Raw genomic sequence first — 18,538 nt, forward strand, 5'->3', positions numbered from 1 at the left:
ACCAATTTTAAATACTTCCACTAATATTACCCCATTTTAAAATTAGATTTGCTTGGGGCACATATCTTCAAAGCAATATCCTCTTTGAAGCAGTACAATTCAGTCTTCCCGCGCGCTCATTTGCCAAGCTAACGTATTGACTTTTCTTACCCTTTTCCAGTAGTACTTCGTCTCATCGTGGGTTCCACCCAATTTCACTTTCCCTCTCTTGTCCCATTTGATTTCTTCCTCAGCAAACCAATTTACTGGGACTATCTTGTCTCATTTAATTTCTTCCCCAGCAAGCCAATTTACTGTGACAATCGCAATATACATTTCTTGATACACCCATAAGAAAAAGAATACAGAGGAGCTCGACAAAAAGAGAGGAGAAACTCATGCCGATGGCCGCCATGGAATGTTAGTAAAATGTTTGATTTTAAGATTGACAATATATCTTTATTTCATCTGCTTTTCATGGTATTCATTACAGCGAAGTCTAGTCTTGTTTTTCTTCTGGAGTTATAGATTCATCATGCACAAGTATACAATCAATAAGTACATCGGTGTCATACCTTAGAACATTCAATTTGTATGAATATGATCAGTCAGTGATTTCATGGATTGAATACACATAAATGGTTAGTATATATATTTTTTCAATACGAATTGGGTGTAGGAAATAAATGCTTGGGCATCTACTTGAGAACACTAGATGGGAAGCAATTTGGGTTGCTTGTAGTTTTCGGAATGGCCCAGTACTTTTCGTGCTGGCTTTCGTCTGGAATTTCTCATTATTCATACATTTGTGGTTTTTGAAACAATTAATAGTGATTTCAGCATGCATGTTGGGAATTTGAAGTGATAACTTCAATTTTATAGAAATCTGATTTGTTTGTGAGTTGATATATGGGAAAACTTTGAAAGGGATTTGTTTTCTGAGTAGGAGTAAGTGGGTATAGTAGATGGTAACACTTGAGAAAAACTAAAATGGGAATGAAAAACCAATGTTGATATTTGTCTATGGCTTGCTTGTAGTGATGGAGTCCATTTGGGCAACACAATTGATGCGGCTAGGCGGAGATAGGAAATGGAGAGAATTTGGGGATAGTGTTATTGGGGTTTACATGCGGCATGCACTTGCAATTGTGCTTCACTTGGTCTTTGTAGTTTGCCTTATCCTTCCCTTTTTCTGTGGAATCTGTAGAGTTTGCACACATGGGTCTCAATCCTCTGTTTTGAAACCCAGTCACTACAAAAGGTTGCAATTTGGGGTTACGCAGAAATTGGTCTTGCTTAGTTGCATTTCTCTATCAGTGCTGTATGCCTTACTTGGAATATGGAACCCTTTATGTTGGTGGTTAAAAGAAAGGCCTAAGGATTTTGGAGCCGAAGGGGAGTATGTTTTTCAGACAATGGCTTGGGCTATTATGTCAGGTTATGCATACTATTCTCTCACAGAAGAAAGTAAAGAGAAGCTTCCATATTTACTAAGGATGTGGTGGGTTTTGTCATTGAGTCTTTATGCATTCTTCCTATACCTCAATATCCAAGAGTTCAAGCAACAAAAACAAATCAACCTGAGTTATGTGGTTGAAATTCTGGCTCTTTTCCTTTCATCCTTTCTGTGTTACGCGAGTTTTTGTTGCAAAACATGTGAGGGTTCCGTAACTCAAAGCAGCGAAGAACCTCTTTTGAATAATATTAAGGAAAATACTGAACAAATTAAGCCCAAAGTCACTCCCTATGCAACAGCAGGTTTTCTCAGCCGGATGTCATTTGCTTGGGTGAAGCCTTTGCTTGATGCTGGCCATAAGAAACCTTTGGACAAAGATGATGTACCTCAAGTTGCAGACACCCACAAGGCTGATTACATTTACCATAAATTTAAAAACCAGCCGGATGCCAAAGGAAGCGGTGCCTTGTCATTAGCAAAAATGGCAGTTGTCATTGTCCAAATGGATCTACTTTTTACAGCATTCCTGGCATTGATGACTTCTTGTTCGTCATACGTAGGCCCTTATTTTATAGATAGCTTTGTTCAGTGTCTCGCTGACAAGGAAAAGTTTGCTAGTGAAGGCATTGTTCTAGCTTGTGCGTTTCTTCTTGCAAAGGTAGTAGAATCTTTGTCACAACGGCATTGGTTTTTCATAACAGTCCACATAGGCATACGTGTCAAGGCAGCATTGACAGCTGCAATATACAAGAAGGGCTTGGTGCTTTCAAGCCAGTCAAGACAAAAGCATACAAGTGGTGAGATAATCAATTACACGAGTGTTGATGCTAACCGTATTGGAGATTTCAGTAGGTCTGTTCATAACATATGGACGGCACCTTTGCAAGTTCTTCTGGCCTTGGGTATTCTATATCAGAACTTGGGATTGGCCTCTCTTGCAGGAGTGGGAGTCATGGCGCTAATTATGATGGCAAATTTTCCACTAGGGAAAATGCTAAAAAAGTTTAATGTAAAGATCATGGAAGCAAAAGATGGAAGGATGAAGGCTACATCAGAAATATTGAGAAATATGAAAATCTTAAAATTGCAAGCGTGGGAGACCAGATTTCTGCAGAAACTCGAAGCGTTGAGGCAGGAAGAATGTAATTGGCTAGTAAAGTATTTCTATGGGTTTGCTGGGATATCATTTTTCTTCTGGGGTGCACCAGCATTTGTATCTGTTGTAACTTTTGCCACATGTACAATGACAGGAGTTCCTTTGACCACAGGCAAGATGCTTTCAGCGCTTGCAACTTTCAAGATACTCCAGGAACCTATATACAATCTTCCCGATTTAGTGTCTACGATTGCTCAAACTAAAGTGTCATTAGATCGGGTAGCTGACTTCCTGCAGGAGGAGGAGCTGCAACCAGATGCAGTTAAACGAATCTCAAATGATTTAACTGAAGTGGCAATAGAGATTAATGAAGGGATATTTTCTTGGGATCCTACAGATCCTAGTCCAACCATAAGCGGCTTAGATGTTCAAGTGAAGAGAGGCTTGAGGGTTGCAGTGTGTGGAACAGTTGGTTCTGGCAAGTCAAGCCTTCTCTCGTGTATACTTGGGGAGATACCCAAAATTTCAGGATCTGTGAAGATAAGTGGTACCAAGGCATACGTTAGTCAGTCTCCATGGATACAAAGTGGAAAAATTAGAGACAATATTCTTTTTGGGAAGGATTGGGACAAGACCAAATATGAGAGCATACTGCAGGCCTGTGCATTTGAAAAAGATCTTGAATTGTTCCCATATGGCGACCAAACAGAAATTGGAGAAAGAGGAATAAATCTTAGTGGTGGGCAAAAGCAAAGGATACAGATTGCACGTGCTTTATATCAAGATGCTGATATTTATCTTTTTGATGATCCTTTTAGTGCTGTTGATGCTCACACTGGAACACACATTTTCCAAGTATTTCATTTTAGTTTTTATAGGATAGCATTCTTGAATTTGCAAATTTCAGTAATTATTTAATTTCAAATTTGTTCAAGACAAATTTATGTCTGTTAAGTTGTTAACCCACTATGTTGATCAATTCAAAATCTCATACAGGAATGCCTACTTCGTATTCTAAATTCAAAAACTGTCATCTATGTAACTCACCAAGTCGACTTTTTATATAGAGCTGACCTCATTTTGGTAGGTTTGAATGTCTCTAATTGATTTATACCTTTCAAGATTTCATTTCATCGAAAGAAATGAAAGGATTTAAATGTTGCTGACAATACAAACTTATTTACATTTTTCTAGGTAATGCGAGGTGGTGAGATCACCCAGGCTGGAAAATATGATGATATATTACAATCAGGGACAGATTTTGAGGAATTGGTTGGTGCACATCAGAAGGCATTGAAATCCGTCAATGCCATGGAGAATTCTGAGAACCTTTCATCGCAGATACTTGATGAGGGACCATCTACTGGTAATACAACTACAGTTGAAGATGTTGATCGTCAAAACCTCCAGAAGCAAGACAGTAGCGAAAAATCAAGAGAGGTAGAAGAAAATCTTGAATCAAAAACTAATGAAGGGAGAGAAATAGACAAAGATGTTAAAAGTTCACAGCTTGTGCAAGAAGAGGAAAGAGAGAAAGGTAGGGTAAGTCTGTGGGTGTACTGGTTTTACATCACTGCCGGATATAAAGGGGCTTTGATACCCATCATCTTATTGGCAGACACAATATTTCAGCTACTTGAAATAGGTGGCAGCTACTGGATGGCGTGGGCGACCCCTTTGACCGAGTATCAAAAGCCCCCTGTCAGCAAGTCCCTCCTCATTATGGTTTATATGGCTTTGGCATTATGCAGTGCAATATGCATTCTTGTAAGGTCCATCCTTGTTTCTCTCTCTGGATTTAGAAGTGCCCAACAACTTTTTAGTAACATGCACAGTTGTATATTTCGTGCCCCAATGTCCTTCTTTGATGCAACTCCAACTGGACGTATACTAAATCGGGTTAGTAGATTTTATTTTGCTAGCTTTTTTTTATCATTGCTAAGAGTGACTGTTTGAAGCTACAACACGAGTTATAAACTGTGTGGTTTTTGGCAGGCATCCACAGATCAGAGTAAAGTGGATCAAATTATTCCTTTTCAGCTAGGAGGTTTAGCTATCTCAATCATAGAGCTTTTGGGAATAGTGGCAGTCATGTCTCAAGTTGCTTGGCAGGTCTTCATTGTGTTTATACCCATATTTGCAATTTGTATATGGTATCAGGTACGCTCTGTCATATTTGAATTTTCAAAATCTTGGAAAAGATTATGGTAGAAACCAAAGAGGAAGTAGTTTGATATTCCCGTTTATCAGAAAGCTAATTCTAGCAAAAGAGATTTTTCTAAATATGCTTCCTTCCATTCCATGCAGCAATATTACATAGTGACTTCTAGAGAACTTGCTAGGTTGATTGGAGTTTGCAAGGGTCCTGTCATACAACATTTTGCAGAATCAATCTCCGGGGCAGCCACAATCAGAAGTTTTGACCAGGAATCTCGATTCATGGATACAAATCTACATTTGATTGACGGATTTTCCAGACCCAGTTTCCACAATGCCGCGGCCATGCAGTGGCTTTGCTTTCGGCTGGATATTTTTTCAAATACTGTATTTGTAATTTCTCTGATTCTTGTGCTTGGCTTGCCAGAAAGTATAATTAATCCAAGTAGGTAGAAAAGGCATTGATTTGAGATGCATTATTCTTAATAAGGCTGATTTAAACAAACAAGAAGGATACCGCAGTTGAAAAAAGTTAACCATATAGTGTGATTAACAGAAATTGCAGGCTTGGGAATAACATATGGGCTGAATCTGAACCTTACACAAGCCTTGCTGATATGGATCCTCTGCAGTGTGGAAAACAATATGATCTCTGTAGAGAGAATGGTACAGTACTCACGGATACCCAGCGAACCACCATTGGTCATAGAGAATTCAAGACCAAGCTCTTGCTGGCCATCAAAAGGAACAATTGATATAATTGATCTTCAGGTTAGTACTTACTTGTAACAATCTATTTCTCTTCATGAATGCAAACTAGTTATTCCATTCTCTCTCAGCCCTGGATTCACAAAACCTTTTCACAAAATTAGGTTCGCTATGGGCCCCATCTCCCACTTGTTTTAAAAGGAATTTCATGCACTTTTCCTGGAGGGAAGAAGGCAGGAATTGTAGGACGGACAGGCTGTGGGAAATCTACTCTGATTCAAACCCTCTTCCGAATTATAGATCCAGTGGGAGGCAGAATAGTCATTGATGGGATTGATATCTTAACAATAGGCTTGCACGATCTAAGATCCAGAATAAGCATTATCCCACAAGACCCGACAATGTTTGAAGGCACTATAAGGAATAATCTAGATCCCTTGGGAGACTACTCAGATGATGAGATTTGGAAGGTGGGATATACATATTTACATACATTTTGATTAGTTTTCAATTTTACTTTATTTCTAGGGTAACGGAGAACCAATGCTGAAACCTATAAGAATATGGGTTTCTCTGAGTAAATAATCACATTGCTCTGATCTGCTCCAGGCTTTGGAGAAATGCCAGCTGGGGGATGTTGTCCGGGAAAAAGAAGAGAAGCTTGATTCTCTCGGTCTGTGGTTGTGCTATCACCCATTTTTGAAATAAGCAACACAATTATTTCAGTATCTTGTTCTACTACTCCCTTTCCTTGTCAGGGCACATTTATTGAATGTTTTGCATTGATCTGCTCTGCAGTAAGTGAGAATGGAGAGAACTGGAGTGTGGGGCAAAGACAGCTTGTGTGCTTGGGAAGGGTTCTACTAAAGCAAAGCCGCATATTGGTACTGGATGAAGCAACTGCGTCGGTGGACACAGCAACAGATGCCCTTATTCAACAAACCATACGGAACCAATTCAGTGACTGCACAGTCATAACCATAGCACACCGAATTCCATCAGTCTGTGATAGTGATTTGGTCCTCGTGATGAGTGATGGTATGAAATCTTAACCTTTTCTAGGCTATTTTCCTCTGAGATTACAAAAGCAAATCCTCTGCTTTTGTGGAAAGGCATTCCTTCCCTTTTTTGATTTATGAACTGAGTACTTCTTTTTAACCTTTTCTAAGCTATTTTCCTCTGAGATTACAAATCCTCTGCTTTTGTGGAATGCATTCCTTCCCCCATTTGGTTTATGAACTGAATACTTCTTTTTAATCAGGAAATGTTGTTGAGTATGACTCTCCAACCAAGCTTCTGGAGAACAAATCTTCATCATTTGCGAAACTTGTTTCAGAGTACACTCTGAGATCAAGCGGCGTTGAAGAAAAAGATCAAAAGTAGTGTTGAAGAAAAATAGGTCTGGTTATATCAGCTCTCAAATATGATGACGAAAGCATCTCTGCCGCATGGAACTAGGAACTATAGGGCATGGAAACTCACAAAATGAGAGCTATGATTAATTACTTAGTTGTTTGAATCGTATTAATTAGCCATAATTTATGGATGTTTAATCTTAATATTATGTTTTAGATTTATGGTAGTTTTAGATGGAAATTTTATGTAAAAACTGTGTGTTGTAGTTTTTATTTAGGTGGTCATGTTATGTTAGCATATCTTATGTGCTTTATGACTACATCCTATTAAATATGATTAGAGAGGATCTAATAAACACTATTTATTTTTCCTTAAAACTATTTATAAGCACATTCTCCAGTAGCCTTTTCTTATTGCTTAACAAAATTAGAAATTTAATAAGACAAAAAGGAGCAAGTTCAACCTTTTGATTCTAGAAATCCAAAGTGTATGCCCAATCTCAACTTTTAATATAGAAAATCATTCATGTGGGGATACCTATTGGCAATCGCCTCAAATTCCCACATCCATCATAGTAAAGCCATTCATGCTAAAGTACAATCCATAATGTATGTCTTTTCATTCTACCCTAATGCTTGCATCATTTGGTGTTGTCTTTTATGCCCACTTTCTTCCTAGATGTATAGTAATTAGAAATAAATAATAAGGGTTTGAAACACTTTCATTTGAATTTATTATTAATTAAATAAATTAGTAATCTTGTTTAGCATGAATTTTTCCAATGTTGTATTGTCATTTGTGTAATGCTTGATTTATAGGGATATGAATAATTGCTTCTATAAACTATTTCATAGATCTTTAGGAGGTGTTAAAATTAATTAAAAGGTAAACAATTATTACTAATTTTGATGATAATTCTTAGAGATGCTCAAAACTCATACAAGAATGTCATACTTCTTAATGCATTTGAATATAAATAATATTTGTTTATTATCATAAATTTTCTTTATATAAATTTACCTTTTTATGTAATTAATGTAAACACTTGATATGAAAATGTTAAACATTCAAATAATAAGCATCAAATATATTGTAACAACATGAAAATACATGAGTATCATGGTTATATGTTATAAGAAGTCATCAACAAACATATTTAGTTTAAAATGAAGTTTATATGAAAATAAAATTTACATAATCATGATAATAGAAGCCATATTAAAATGAAAATCTAATGATAAGTGAAAAATTGTCATCAAAACCAATTTTAAGCTAAACAAACATTTAAATTTCTCTCTTAAGGAACAATTTAGAGATACAAACCACAACATACAATTTTGGTAATTGTGGCAGTCATGTCTTAAGTTACTTGGGAGGCATTTGTTTTGTTTATACCCATACTTGCAAGTTGATGGTGTTAGGTATGCTCTATCCCTAATAAATTTTCATAGCTATGGAAAATATCCTTGTGGTAGATATTAGAGGAAGTGTTTTGATATTCATATTTATCAAGATGCTAGTTCTAGATAAAGATGACACTTCACTGGAAAAAAATCAATAATATCAAGTAGAACACTCAAATTTCAGATTTTATCAATATCTTTGAAATTTTCAAGGTTGCACGAGAACGGGGTACATAGGATATAGGTATGGGTATGAATATTTTTCAAAATAGGGGTCCTAGTTTCTAATTTAAGATTTATAGAAAAATTTGAAAAAAAAAATTGAGTCATAACAATGGTTTATCAAATAAGAACAGTGATACAGTTTACAGATGTAATGTAGGGTTTGTTTAATTCGTAGGAGATTGAAATTGGCGTTTGTATATTCTTCACTTGAAAAGCCTCAAAATTAGATTACCAATCTTCCATCTACATACTTGGAATTAAAATTTGTATTCTTAGTTACACTTTTTTTTGAAGATTGCAAAACATTTTCAAATTGTTTTAGTTTGCACAGAGCTTTAATCTACCTCTTTGCGTTGATCCACTGCACACTGAAAAAAATCATACATCCAAGTCACAGTATTCCAAAAGAAAATTCCTAACAAATGGCACAAGTGAGCACAAATGCATTTTGTCAATGATTGGAACATGATATTTAAGCTAAAACTACTGCTATTAATGGGGTTCAAATGTTTCCCTTTTTTTGCAATTGTACATCCGATCAGAGGTTATTAGGCATGTCATGAAAGTTTATTTGTCCTCAATTTTTAATTTTACGATTTTTTCATTGTGAAACATTATTCTAGTAGTTTACAAGCACATATTATAAATTAAACCTTGTGCATGATGTCAACTTTGATGACTAGTAATACACAAGAGAATGGTGATACAAATCTATTTTATCATCTTCTTTCAAAATTTATGTGTCATTAAACAGAAATATCTTCTTCTTTTTTGTGTTCTGCATAAATTTTCTCCCTTTTATGCAATGGTTACATTTTATTAGTTGCTGCCATTGGGTTTTTCTCAGCTTTCGACACCATTAGAACATGGTTTGATGATATAAGTCGTGATGCATTGATTGGATTCAATCAGCTAATTTACATGTCATTCCTTGCAGAAGGTTAACTTAGATATGTGAAGATGTGAAGTTATAGGATTTTTTAAAAAATTAAAAAATAAATTTAATTCTAATTTCAATTTGAGGAATCAAACGCATAAAATGTATCTTCCCACCTATCTTTAAGGTGAATCAATTGGTTCTACTAAAATTCCAAGAATCATTTTGAATTTGAGATTTGTTTGATTTCTACAATTCCACATATCAAATAGACCTACATTTTTTTTAGTTTCAAATTTTCACTATGTTTGTAATAATAGTATATGCTATATGTTTAGATGCATAATAGAGAAGGTAGACTTTAAACATGAACAAGAAGATCATAAATCATATAGCAATAACATATTACAAATGATAAACTTTCGATTTGAACAATGATAAAGTTTACTGTTAATCATTTTCGTATCAAATTTTAAACTAATTACATATTGAAGTAAGCTTGACAAACAACAATTTGATGTGCAAACAAAAAATTGAAAGAAAAATTAGAAATTTGAATCAATGTCCTTAGCTATGATGCTATACTTGGGTAAGTATACCCGGTACTTGAATACACATTCTAAAGTTGTGGATATGCTTACCCATGCAACCTTGGAAATTTTTGTTCTTGGAACTTTCAAGGTTGATTGGAGTTTGCAAGGCTCTTGTCATACAACATTTTGTAGAGTCAATCTCTGGGGTAGCCACAACCAAAAGTTTTGACCAGGAATCTCAATTCATGGATACAAATGTACATCTAATTGATGGATTTTCTAGACCCTATTTCCATAATGTTGTAGCCATGTAGTGGCTTTGCTTTTGGCTTGATATTTTTTTATCAAATATTTTATTTGTGTTTTCAATGGTTCTTGTGCTTGGCTTTCTAAAAGATATAACTAATCCAAGTAGTTGTAAAAGACATTGATCTGAGATGCATTATTCTTAATAAGGCTAGTTTAAACAAGCAAGATTGACACCCCAGTCGACAAAATTTAACTACACACTATAATTAATAGACATTACAGGCTTGGGAATAACACATGGGCTCAACCTAAACCTTTCACAAGCCTGGATGATGTGGACCGTTTGTATTGCGAAAAACAATGATCTTTGTAGAGAGAATGGTGCAGTACTCATGAATATCTAGCAAACTGCTATTGGTTATAGAGAATTCAAGACCAAGCTCTTGTTGGCTATCAAAAGGAATGATCGACATCATTCAAACTCAGATTAGTGCTTACTTGTAACTGTAAGAATTTGGTATAGCTCTGATACCATGTAAGAATTTGTCTTAGGGCAAATTCACCCAAGATCAAAGAACTTGAACACAAACACACCTGTAGACCAAAAAAGTATGATCAATATATCAGAGTATGTCCTCAAACATTACTCTATTTAGATGTGATTGAGTGTACACACTAGGAGTGCCTATATATAAAGGCCTCTCAGGAAGCACCTAAAATGTCTCTAGAAAGAACCATGAGATAATATAAGCATGACAACTAAGAACACGTCTTATCCATCATTCTAAATGAGAGGATAAGAATGACAAGGTGTATCTCAAGTGGAGATGTTGTAGACACCATGTGCTTAATTAGTGTGCTAACTCCTATGTTGTAGACACCATGTGCATAAAAGAGGTGCAAACTCCTATGTTGTCAACATGACAACTCACAAGAGTGCACATACTCCTAGGTGACTAAATAAATAAATATTAAAATAATGCATTAACCTAAGTAAACTTGAGTACAAGTGTAAATAATAAATACTTATTTACACCAACACCCCCCCTTAAGTGAAACTTAGGGGAATGCACTTAAGCTCACGAAAACTAGGATGAAATGCAAAATGGGTCTTGGCTACTAGGCCATGTTAGGTACCCATGTACATAATAAAAATGAAATCTCTCATAAAGCAGAGAAAGAGAGAAAACCTCATGGGAAAAACCCTCCCCCAAAAAGAGAGATGAAAACATGATGCATGGATGAGTGGAGTAATCAAAACCTCCCATTACGACATACATCGAGTATATACAAGAGAGAAATGAGAGAAGGACAAAACCCCATAAGAGGAAAAAGTCCCCCCCATAAAGGAGAAGAAGAAGGAGAGAAGGTAGTCCCCCCTGTTAGAGTAACTATTTTGTTTCACTTATTAATTAGATCATCTTGATTTAGTTAATTAAGTGGTTTATTACTCTAGTTCTTAAGCTTGCTTTTAGGCGCATATAATTAATATTTTATATTAATTATAATGCGCAAACCTAGTTACGGTTTCATGATTCCTTTTATAAGGATTCACCTCTTTGTATTTTTTCATTCACTTATCGGGTCATAATAGAGATTGCTCTTTGCATGTTCATAAGATGTCTTTGGCCTTTTGGCCTCCATGATTTTTTCTTACTTCTGTTCTTTGCTTTTTCCATGTGACAGGGTTATGCATGGAAGTGTTCTTGGGAGATTAGTTTTTCACCTAATCTAACATGGTATCAAAGCCATCTTGCTGCTCGCTGTTTGTGTTTTGTTGAAGTGTTTCATAAGCAAGAGTTTTTCAAGGGTTTCAGAAGTTTTTAATGTGGATTTAGGGGGGACCTTTGTTTCTGGTCACTTTGGGCTCAAACGAACATCACCATTGTGTTCAAAGCACCCAAAAATGCCAGAAATCATATAAAACTTGTCCATTTTGGACAACGTTGATCTGTGAGGCATTTTTTTTGCTCGACTGGACCGTACGGTCCCTTGCACGCATTATGAGGCAGAAATTTCACAAAAAATGAATTTTTTTAATATAAAAAGCAGCCTTGTTTTGCCACAGCGGTTTAAGAAAATTGCCAGCGGTCACCGAGACTGCTAGCGGTTGGCGATAACCGCCTATGGTAAACCACCGGCGGTCTCGGTGACCGCAGTGGTTCTCGGTGACCTCCGGCGGCACCTCCCGATCACCCTCCACCGCGGCTCCACCACTGCGGCCACGCCACTTGCCAATTTCGCCCATCCACTGCCCACCCTCCACGCTTCCGTTGCTCCTCCGACGGTGCGGGGGTGGTACAACGTTTTTTGTTTTTTATTTTATTTTTTAATTAAATTTTTTTTTTCTTGCATTCCGAAGGCCTTGGAGTTTTTTCGTCGTAACTTGAGCATATGGATGTATTTTTTCGATCCAAAAAATGCACCGAAAAGCTAATTTTGAGACGAAGATGTTGGTATAGTTTTTTTTGGGTTTTGATGTAGTTTAGTTTCCTATTTTGGCAGTCAAAGCCGGATGTTCTGTTTTGCACTCCGGGAGGCGTATCTTGAGCATCCAAACTCTTTTTTGGGTTCACCAGATATTGTTGGAAAGCTAGTTCTGTGAGTTATTCAGTTGCAGAGGTCTTTTATCTAGATTCTGCTCCAAGTTCTTTCTCCTTCGAGTTTTCCACTTTCACACTCTTGCGGATTACTTGGATTCTACAGGTCCTGAGATCTCTTCTTCTGTTCTTTTGGCTCACTCTTCTTTCTAAATTTTGAGCATTGTATGCTTCTCTTCTATTGCATTCTTTTTTCTGTAAACACACTGAGATAAAGTGCCTACTTTTGCATATCTGGGATCTTGTACACCTTGTGTTTGTTTGTACTTGCACTCAGTTATAAAGTGCCATGGGGGGTCATGATGTTTTTCCATTTTGTGCTCATCCACCTTTGTCAAGTGAATGTTTCTTCCACAACATTAGCCTATGCTGTGTGTCTGTGACACCACCCTTTATCCTGTGCTTGTACTTCTATTGCATTATTCGTGTTCTTGATTCTTCTTCTTGTAGATGTTTCTGGCATTGCATTTTAGTGTTCCTATCACCCCTCTCCCTATTCAACATTATGGGGGGGGGGGGGGGGGGGGGTTCACCTATTGGCTTTATTGCTTCCTTGGTTTGGTTGAGTGATCTATGTATTCAATTTTTGTTCCTATGTACTAGGCAGATGTAGTGGCTAGGCACCTATTCATTTCGGTGAGATGGTTCGTCTACTATATAGACACTCATTCATTCCTACTTTTGGAGGTCACCTCTTCGATTGATCAGCTCTTCATACTTTGTCTTCTCTACTTGGTCATGCACTATTTCAGTGGGGGTTCCAACAGTTTCTTCTGATAGTGTTTGCAGCTTCATGCTTCAGAGATGCTTCATTGCTCTTTCATGCTCTTTCTTGTTCCTTTCTTTGGGACATTCCCTAGATTGGAGGCTTTGTTTCCTTCATCTAGTTCATCTCTTTTTTGGGGTAGAGTTCTTCCCACTTAGTTTTCTCCTTTGTCTCTGATTTATAGAGATTTCCTTGTATTGGGTACCTGATCAGGCCTTATTGCCGAGACCCATTTTCTTGCTTTCATAGCTTTGTTAGGTTAGCTTCCTCCCGAGCTTTGCTTAAGGGGGGGTGTTAGAGTAATTATTTTGTTTCACTTATTAATTAGATAATCTTGATTTAGTTAATTAAGTGGTTTATTACTCTAGTTCTTAAGCTTGCTTTTAGGTGCATATTATTAATATTTTATATTAATTATAATGCGCAAACCTAGTTAGGGTTTCGTGATTCCTTTTATAAGGATTCACCTCTTTATATTTTTTCATTCACTTATTAGATCATAATAGAGATTGCTCTTTGCATGTTCATAAGATGTCTTTGGCCTTTTGGCCTCCATGATTTTTTCTTACTTCTGTTCTTTTCTTTTTCCACGTGATAGGGTTATGCATGGAAGTGTTCTTGGGAGATTAGTTTTTCACCTAATCTAACACCCCCCCCCCCCCCCCCAAAAGTAAGGTGCCGATCAGTGAGAGATGCTCCAATGTAGAAGCTAATCCATGACCGTTGTATAATGTTCCTCCCCTTTGGAAGAAACAAATGCAATGGTACTGGTGAGATGCTTCCCGTATGTGTAGAAAGAATCTCAATGATGAAAGGTGTCTTTGAAACTTGTTCAAGTGTCCCTGTGTCGATACTAATGGTGGCTCCTTCCAAAAATGCTGAGAAGAAGTGTAGGTCTAGCAGGAATTGTTGTAAAACCTATTTCAAAGAACCAATAGTCTCCTCAAATGACAAAGAGACCTCTTGCAAATGCTGTACATAAGTATCTACAATCATGCCAACCTGTAAAGATTAATCATGTAGAGAATGGACATGAGGGTTAGAGTGGGCCCTCGCAAAAACTGTAGAAGGATCATCCTTAGAAAAGAGAAGCAGTAAATCATCAAAGAAGTCTCCCAAATATGTTGTGTGTGACTCTATGAATAGAGCTAAAATGTCAGTCAAGAAGTCATCACTTATTGTGCTGAAGTACATGAATCTACCATTGTAGTAAAAGATGAAGAATTCACCTCAAAGAGAAGATGAATATCATCTAGGATGTCTCCCACATCTTCAATCTAAGACTCCATGAATAGGCCTTGCATGGCAGGAAGGAAGTCGTCGGATGAAGGTAAAGTAGGAAGACATAAAGGGTCTTGCTGCACTAAATCTGAAGCATCTGTGGCTAGAAAAAGATCAGTAGGAGCAATAAGAGCATCTAGAGGAGTGATCTCATCTGGGGAGGATGTAGCTACAACTGGAGGTACAAGATCTTTGGGGAATGGAGGAATGTGTGGGTCTCCATACAACTCCCAAAGATAGATCCAAAGATCATATGGATACCATAACTTGGCAATGACTTTATAAAAATCAAAAGAAGAAAGACTATAATAAATGATATCCAAAAGTCTATTAACAGATGGTTGTTCTTCAGTGTTAGAGATCAATTTGTTGGAACATAAATAAGGAAATACTTCCTTATGCTCTCTTCTTAGATGATCAAGTAGTGTATCACTCCATTTGTGATAGTTTCTTTTTGTCAACCTAGGTCTAACTCCATGCTGACATGTGAAAAAAAATTCCATGAGATCAATAAATGTATGCACCCCCAAAAATGCAAGAGATAATCAAAGAACCCAACTCCCCCCCCTCCAATGGATGATTTAGGCACTTGGTGGCCACTTGCCAATTTAGGGTCTATTTTTGAAAGCAGTATTTTTGTTGACAAAACCTATAATATGATTATAGATCTGGAAAGTAGACAAAAAAATGCATTTTCAAAAAAAATAGAACCTAATTATGTGTCCAGATGAGCCTTTACTAAGCATTTTAAGTGGCAAAAATCGAGATTTGCAAGTTGCAGAAAAATTCAGGAACATAGATCTCAAACCACTTGCATCAATGTGTATGAGGGAGATATCGTTGTTTGAAAATCATTGCTGCTATTTTTTTTTTTTTTGAATTGCTGCCGTCGCGCCTCCAAAAATCAAATGGCTCTAGATTTTACCTTAGATATCCGATTTGGATGAAACAAAATGTAATCTAGGGGTTTTGGACCTTCTAAATATGATGCAAATATCTGATTTGCACCAGCAAGCACCAATCTTCACCTACAAAAAATCTCTCCTATGGCCCAATGGCCAAAAAATTTCTAGAAAATAATGCATATCCAAAAAAAAGTAGAGATGTAGATGAAAAAAAAAGCAAATTTGAAAATTAAATGTAGAGATCTGAAATGATCATACCAATTTTGCAAATTGGTCCTTCAGGTGTTAGTTTGCAAACAATTTTGCCTCACAGTCGACTTTGGCCTAAGGTAGGCAACTTTATAGCCGATTTTCACTGAATCAATATTTTAGACACAATGGCAAGGTCAGATCTAGCTCTAGACGCTCCCAATTTTTGTGGTACTCTAGATTTGGGCCAAGGTGCTAAAGCAACAATGGTCTCGAATGGCTATGTGAAGAGAAAATCTCTAAGAGCTCTGATACCATGTAAGAATTTGGTATAGCTTTGATACCATGTAAGAATTTGTCTTAGGGAAAATTCACCCAAGGTCAAATAACTCGAACACAAGCACGACTGTAGACCAAAAAAATATGATCAATATATCAAAGTATGTTCTCATACATTGCTCTGTTCAGATGTGATTGAGTGTACACATTAGGAGTGCCTATATATAGAGGCCTCTCAGGAAGCACCTAGAATGTCTCTAGAAAGAACTAAGAGATAAGATAAGCATGAAAACTAAGCACACATCTTATCCATCATTCTAGATAAGAGGATAAGAATAACAAGGTGTATCTCAAGTGGAAATGTTGTAGACACCATGTGCTTAATTAGTGTGCTAACTCCTATGTTGTAGACACCATGTGCATAAAAGAGGTGCAAACTCCTATGTTATCAACATGACAACTCACAAGAGTGCACATACTCCTAGGTGACTAAATAAATAAATATTAAAATAATGCATTAACCTAAGTAAACTTAAGTAAGTGTAAATAGTAAATACGTATTTACACCAACAGTAACAATCTATTTCTCTTGATCTATGCATACTAAAAATTCCATTCTCCTTTTCTCAAAACAGAGTTCACTTTGGGCCCCATCTCCCACTTGTTTTCAAAAGAATTTCATGCAAATTTCCTAGAGGGAAGAAGATGGGAATTGTAAGTTGAATAGGTCATGTGAAATCTACTATGATTTAAACCATCTTTTGTCTTATATATATTGTTGGAGTCATAATGGTTATTGATGGAATTGATATCTTAACAATAGGCTTACACAATCTAACTAAGAGAGGGGGGGTTGGGAATTAGTAAGAGAATTATATAGGATAGGAATTAGTAAGAGATAGTAAGAGAGAAATATTAGAAGTTTGAGAGAGAGAGAGAGAGAGAGAGAGAGAGAGAGCTTGGTTGGAGTTAGTCAAAGAGGGGGTAGGGCTTAGTTAGATAGACAAAGGTTAAGGATTTCAAGTTATATATATAGACAGGTTGGGGGTTAGTGAGATAATGAGATAAGTTAGGAGTTAGTAAAAGAGAGATTATGAGTTAGTAAGAGAGATTTTAGGAGTTCATGTGTGTGTGTGTGTGTGTTAGAAGGGGGGTGGGGGGGGGGGGGGGTTTAGGGCTAGAATATATATATATATATAGAGAGAGAGAGAGAGAGAGAGAGAGAGAGAGAGAGAGAGAGTATGGTAGCACTCTTATCTACCTATTTGCTCCATGTTTAGAAAACAAAGACTACCTATTTTAGACAATGTTTGATTCAAATGGATGGAAAACAAAATCTTGATGTCCTATAAATCACTTTAGTTTCTTTATATTATAGATCTCTTCAATATCTAACCAGAACATGGTCCATGATGATCTAGAGGAGGCTAACAAAAGAAGAAATGAGAAAATACCAAAATCTATTTTTCCAATATTTTCTATGTTTTAATATTTGACATTTTCAAAGGCCTTTGGAGCATTTCTAGGCCTTAAAAGCTTCCCAGAGTTGTGTCTCTTGAAATAAGGAGCTAGACAATTTTATTACATTTCCAATGGTGTAAGCAACATACATTTTGGAGCTATGTATTGAAAGTTACGACTTCTACAAGTAGACATAAAATTTGGAATAGTTTTAAAATAGTTTTCATAGCTTTAATATTTTATTATGTAATAAACCTCGTGTGAAATGTTCATTTCTTTTCAAAAGGATGTTGGTGGCCCTTTAGTTTCATCAAACATTGTATAAACTTGAGTTTTGAATGAAATGAACTACTTTTGGCTTGCATAATCTATTGTACTAAAATTGTGCTATTCACATTAGAATTAACAATACCACAGGTTTCACACCAAGTGTTGTAATCCAGAATCATAATCTAGATCAATATCTTTCCAACACATTTGGAATAGAGTTAATTAGACTTCGAATGTGAAAGTTGTGGCTTCTAGAGTAGAACCTATTTTTATTCTTCAAAACTCAATTAGATTTTGGAGAAGTAAATTTTTAACTTCTTCAAAACCCCATTGGGTTTCAAAATAGGATGCAAGTGCATGTTTTCCAATAAAAACCCAAAACCTAGAAATTAATTTAGGGTATGGGTTTGTGGAAGGAGATTAGGACTAGGGAAAATGATGCAAATGATTATAGAGGCCCTTAGATTAAAAAATATTAATGCTTTTGATTGTTCTAAACATAAGGAAAATACAATGGGAAAGCTTTAAAGATGAAGGGATTGGTGATTGTGGCAATTAATGAAATTCCCATGTTGAATTAGCATTAGGTAAAGAAGTTTCTAGTGTTTAACCAAGACTTTTATTTCATAAGTTATGATGATTCCTATTCTTAATTGTGGGCATTCTAATTTCTTTAGAGGGATTCATTTCACAATCATATCTAACTAGTAAAACATTTATTGATAATAATGATTAGAATAATTTTTGT

At 36.2% G+C, this 18,538-nt stretch overlaps 1 protein-coding gene across 1 annotated transcript; it reads left to right on the forward strand.

Annotated features, from left to right (window-relative positions):
• Nucleotides 1-240: 240 nt before the first annotated feature.
• Nucleotides 241-7,129, forward strand: LOC149546250 (putative ABC transporter C family member 15). Its single transcript, XM_089791105.1, has 11 exons — nt 241-399; nt 1,018-3,386; nt 3,528-3,614; nt 3,726-4,430; nt 4,527-4,691; nt 4,839-5,133; nt 5,245-5,459; nt 5,561-5,866; nt 6,006-6,069; nt 6,195-6,434; nt 6,658-7,129. The coding sequence occupies exons 1-11, from the start codon at nt 378-380 to the stop codon at nt 6,777-6,779; spliced, it is 4,590 nt and encodes a 1,529-aa protein (XP_089647231.1). The 5' UTR covers nt 241-377; the 3' UTR covers nt 6,780-7,129.
• Nucleotides 7,130-18,538: the final 11,409 nt, after the last annotated feature.

The sequence above is a fragment of the Cupressus sempervirens genome, chromosome 7 (genome assembly GCF_028749045.1).
Source record: "Cupressus sempervirens isolate cs-2001-9-10 chromosome 7, ASM2874904v1, whole genome shotgun sequence".
NCBI classification, from domain to species: Eukaryota; Viridiplantae; Streptophyta; class Pinopsida; order Cupressales; family Cupressaceae; genus Cupressus; species Cupressus sempervirens.

Excerpts from the sequence above, each read along its gene's own strand:
- LOC149546250 (XM_089791105.1), top strand. The coding sequence starts at position 378 with ATGCCGATGGCCGCCATGGAAT. Across the intron at positions 400-1,017 it reads GCCGATGGCCGCCATGGAAT|TGATGGAGTCCATTTGGGCA; the intron begins GTTAGTAAAATG and ends GCTTGCTTGTAG. Across the intron at positions 4,431-4,526 it reads CTGGACGTATACTAAATCGG|GCATCCACAGATCAGAGTAA; the intron begins GTTAGTAGATTT and ends GGTTTTTGGCAG.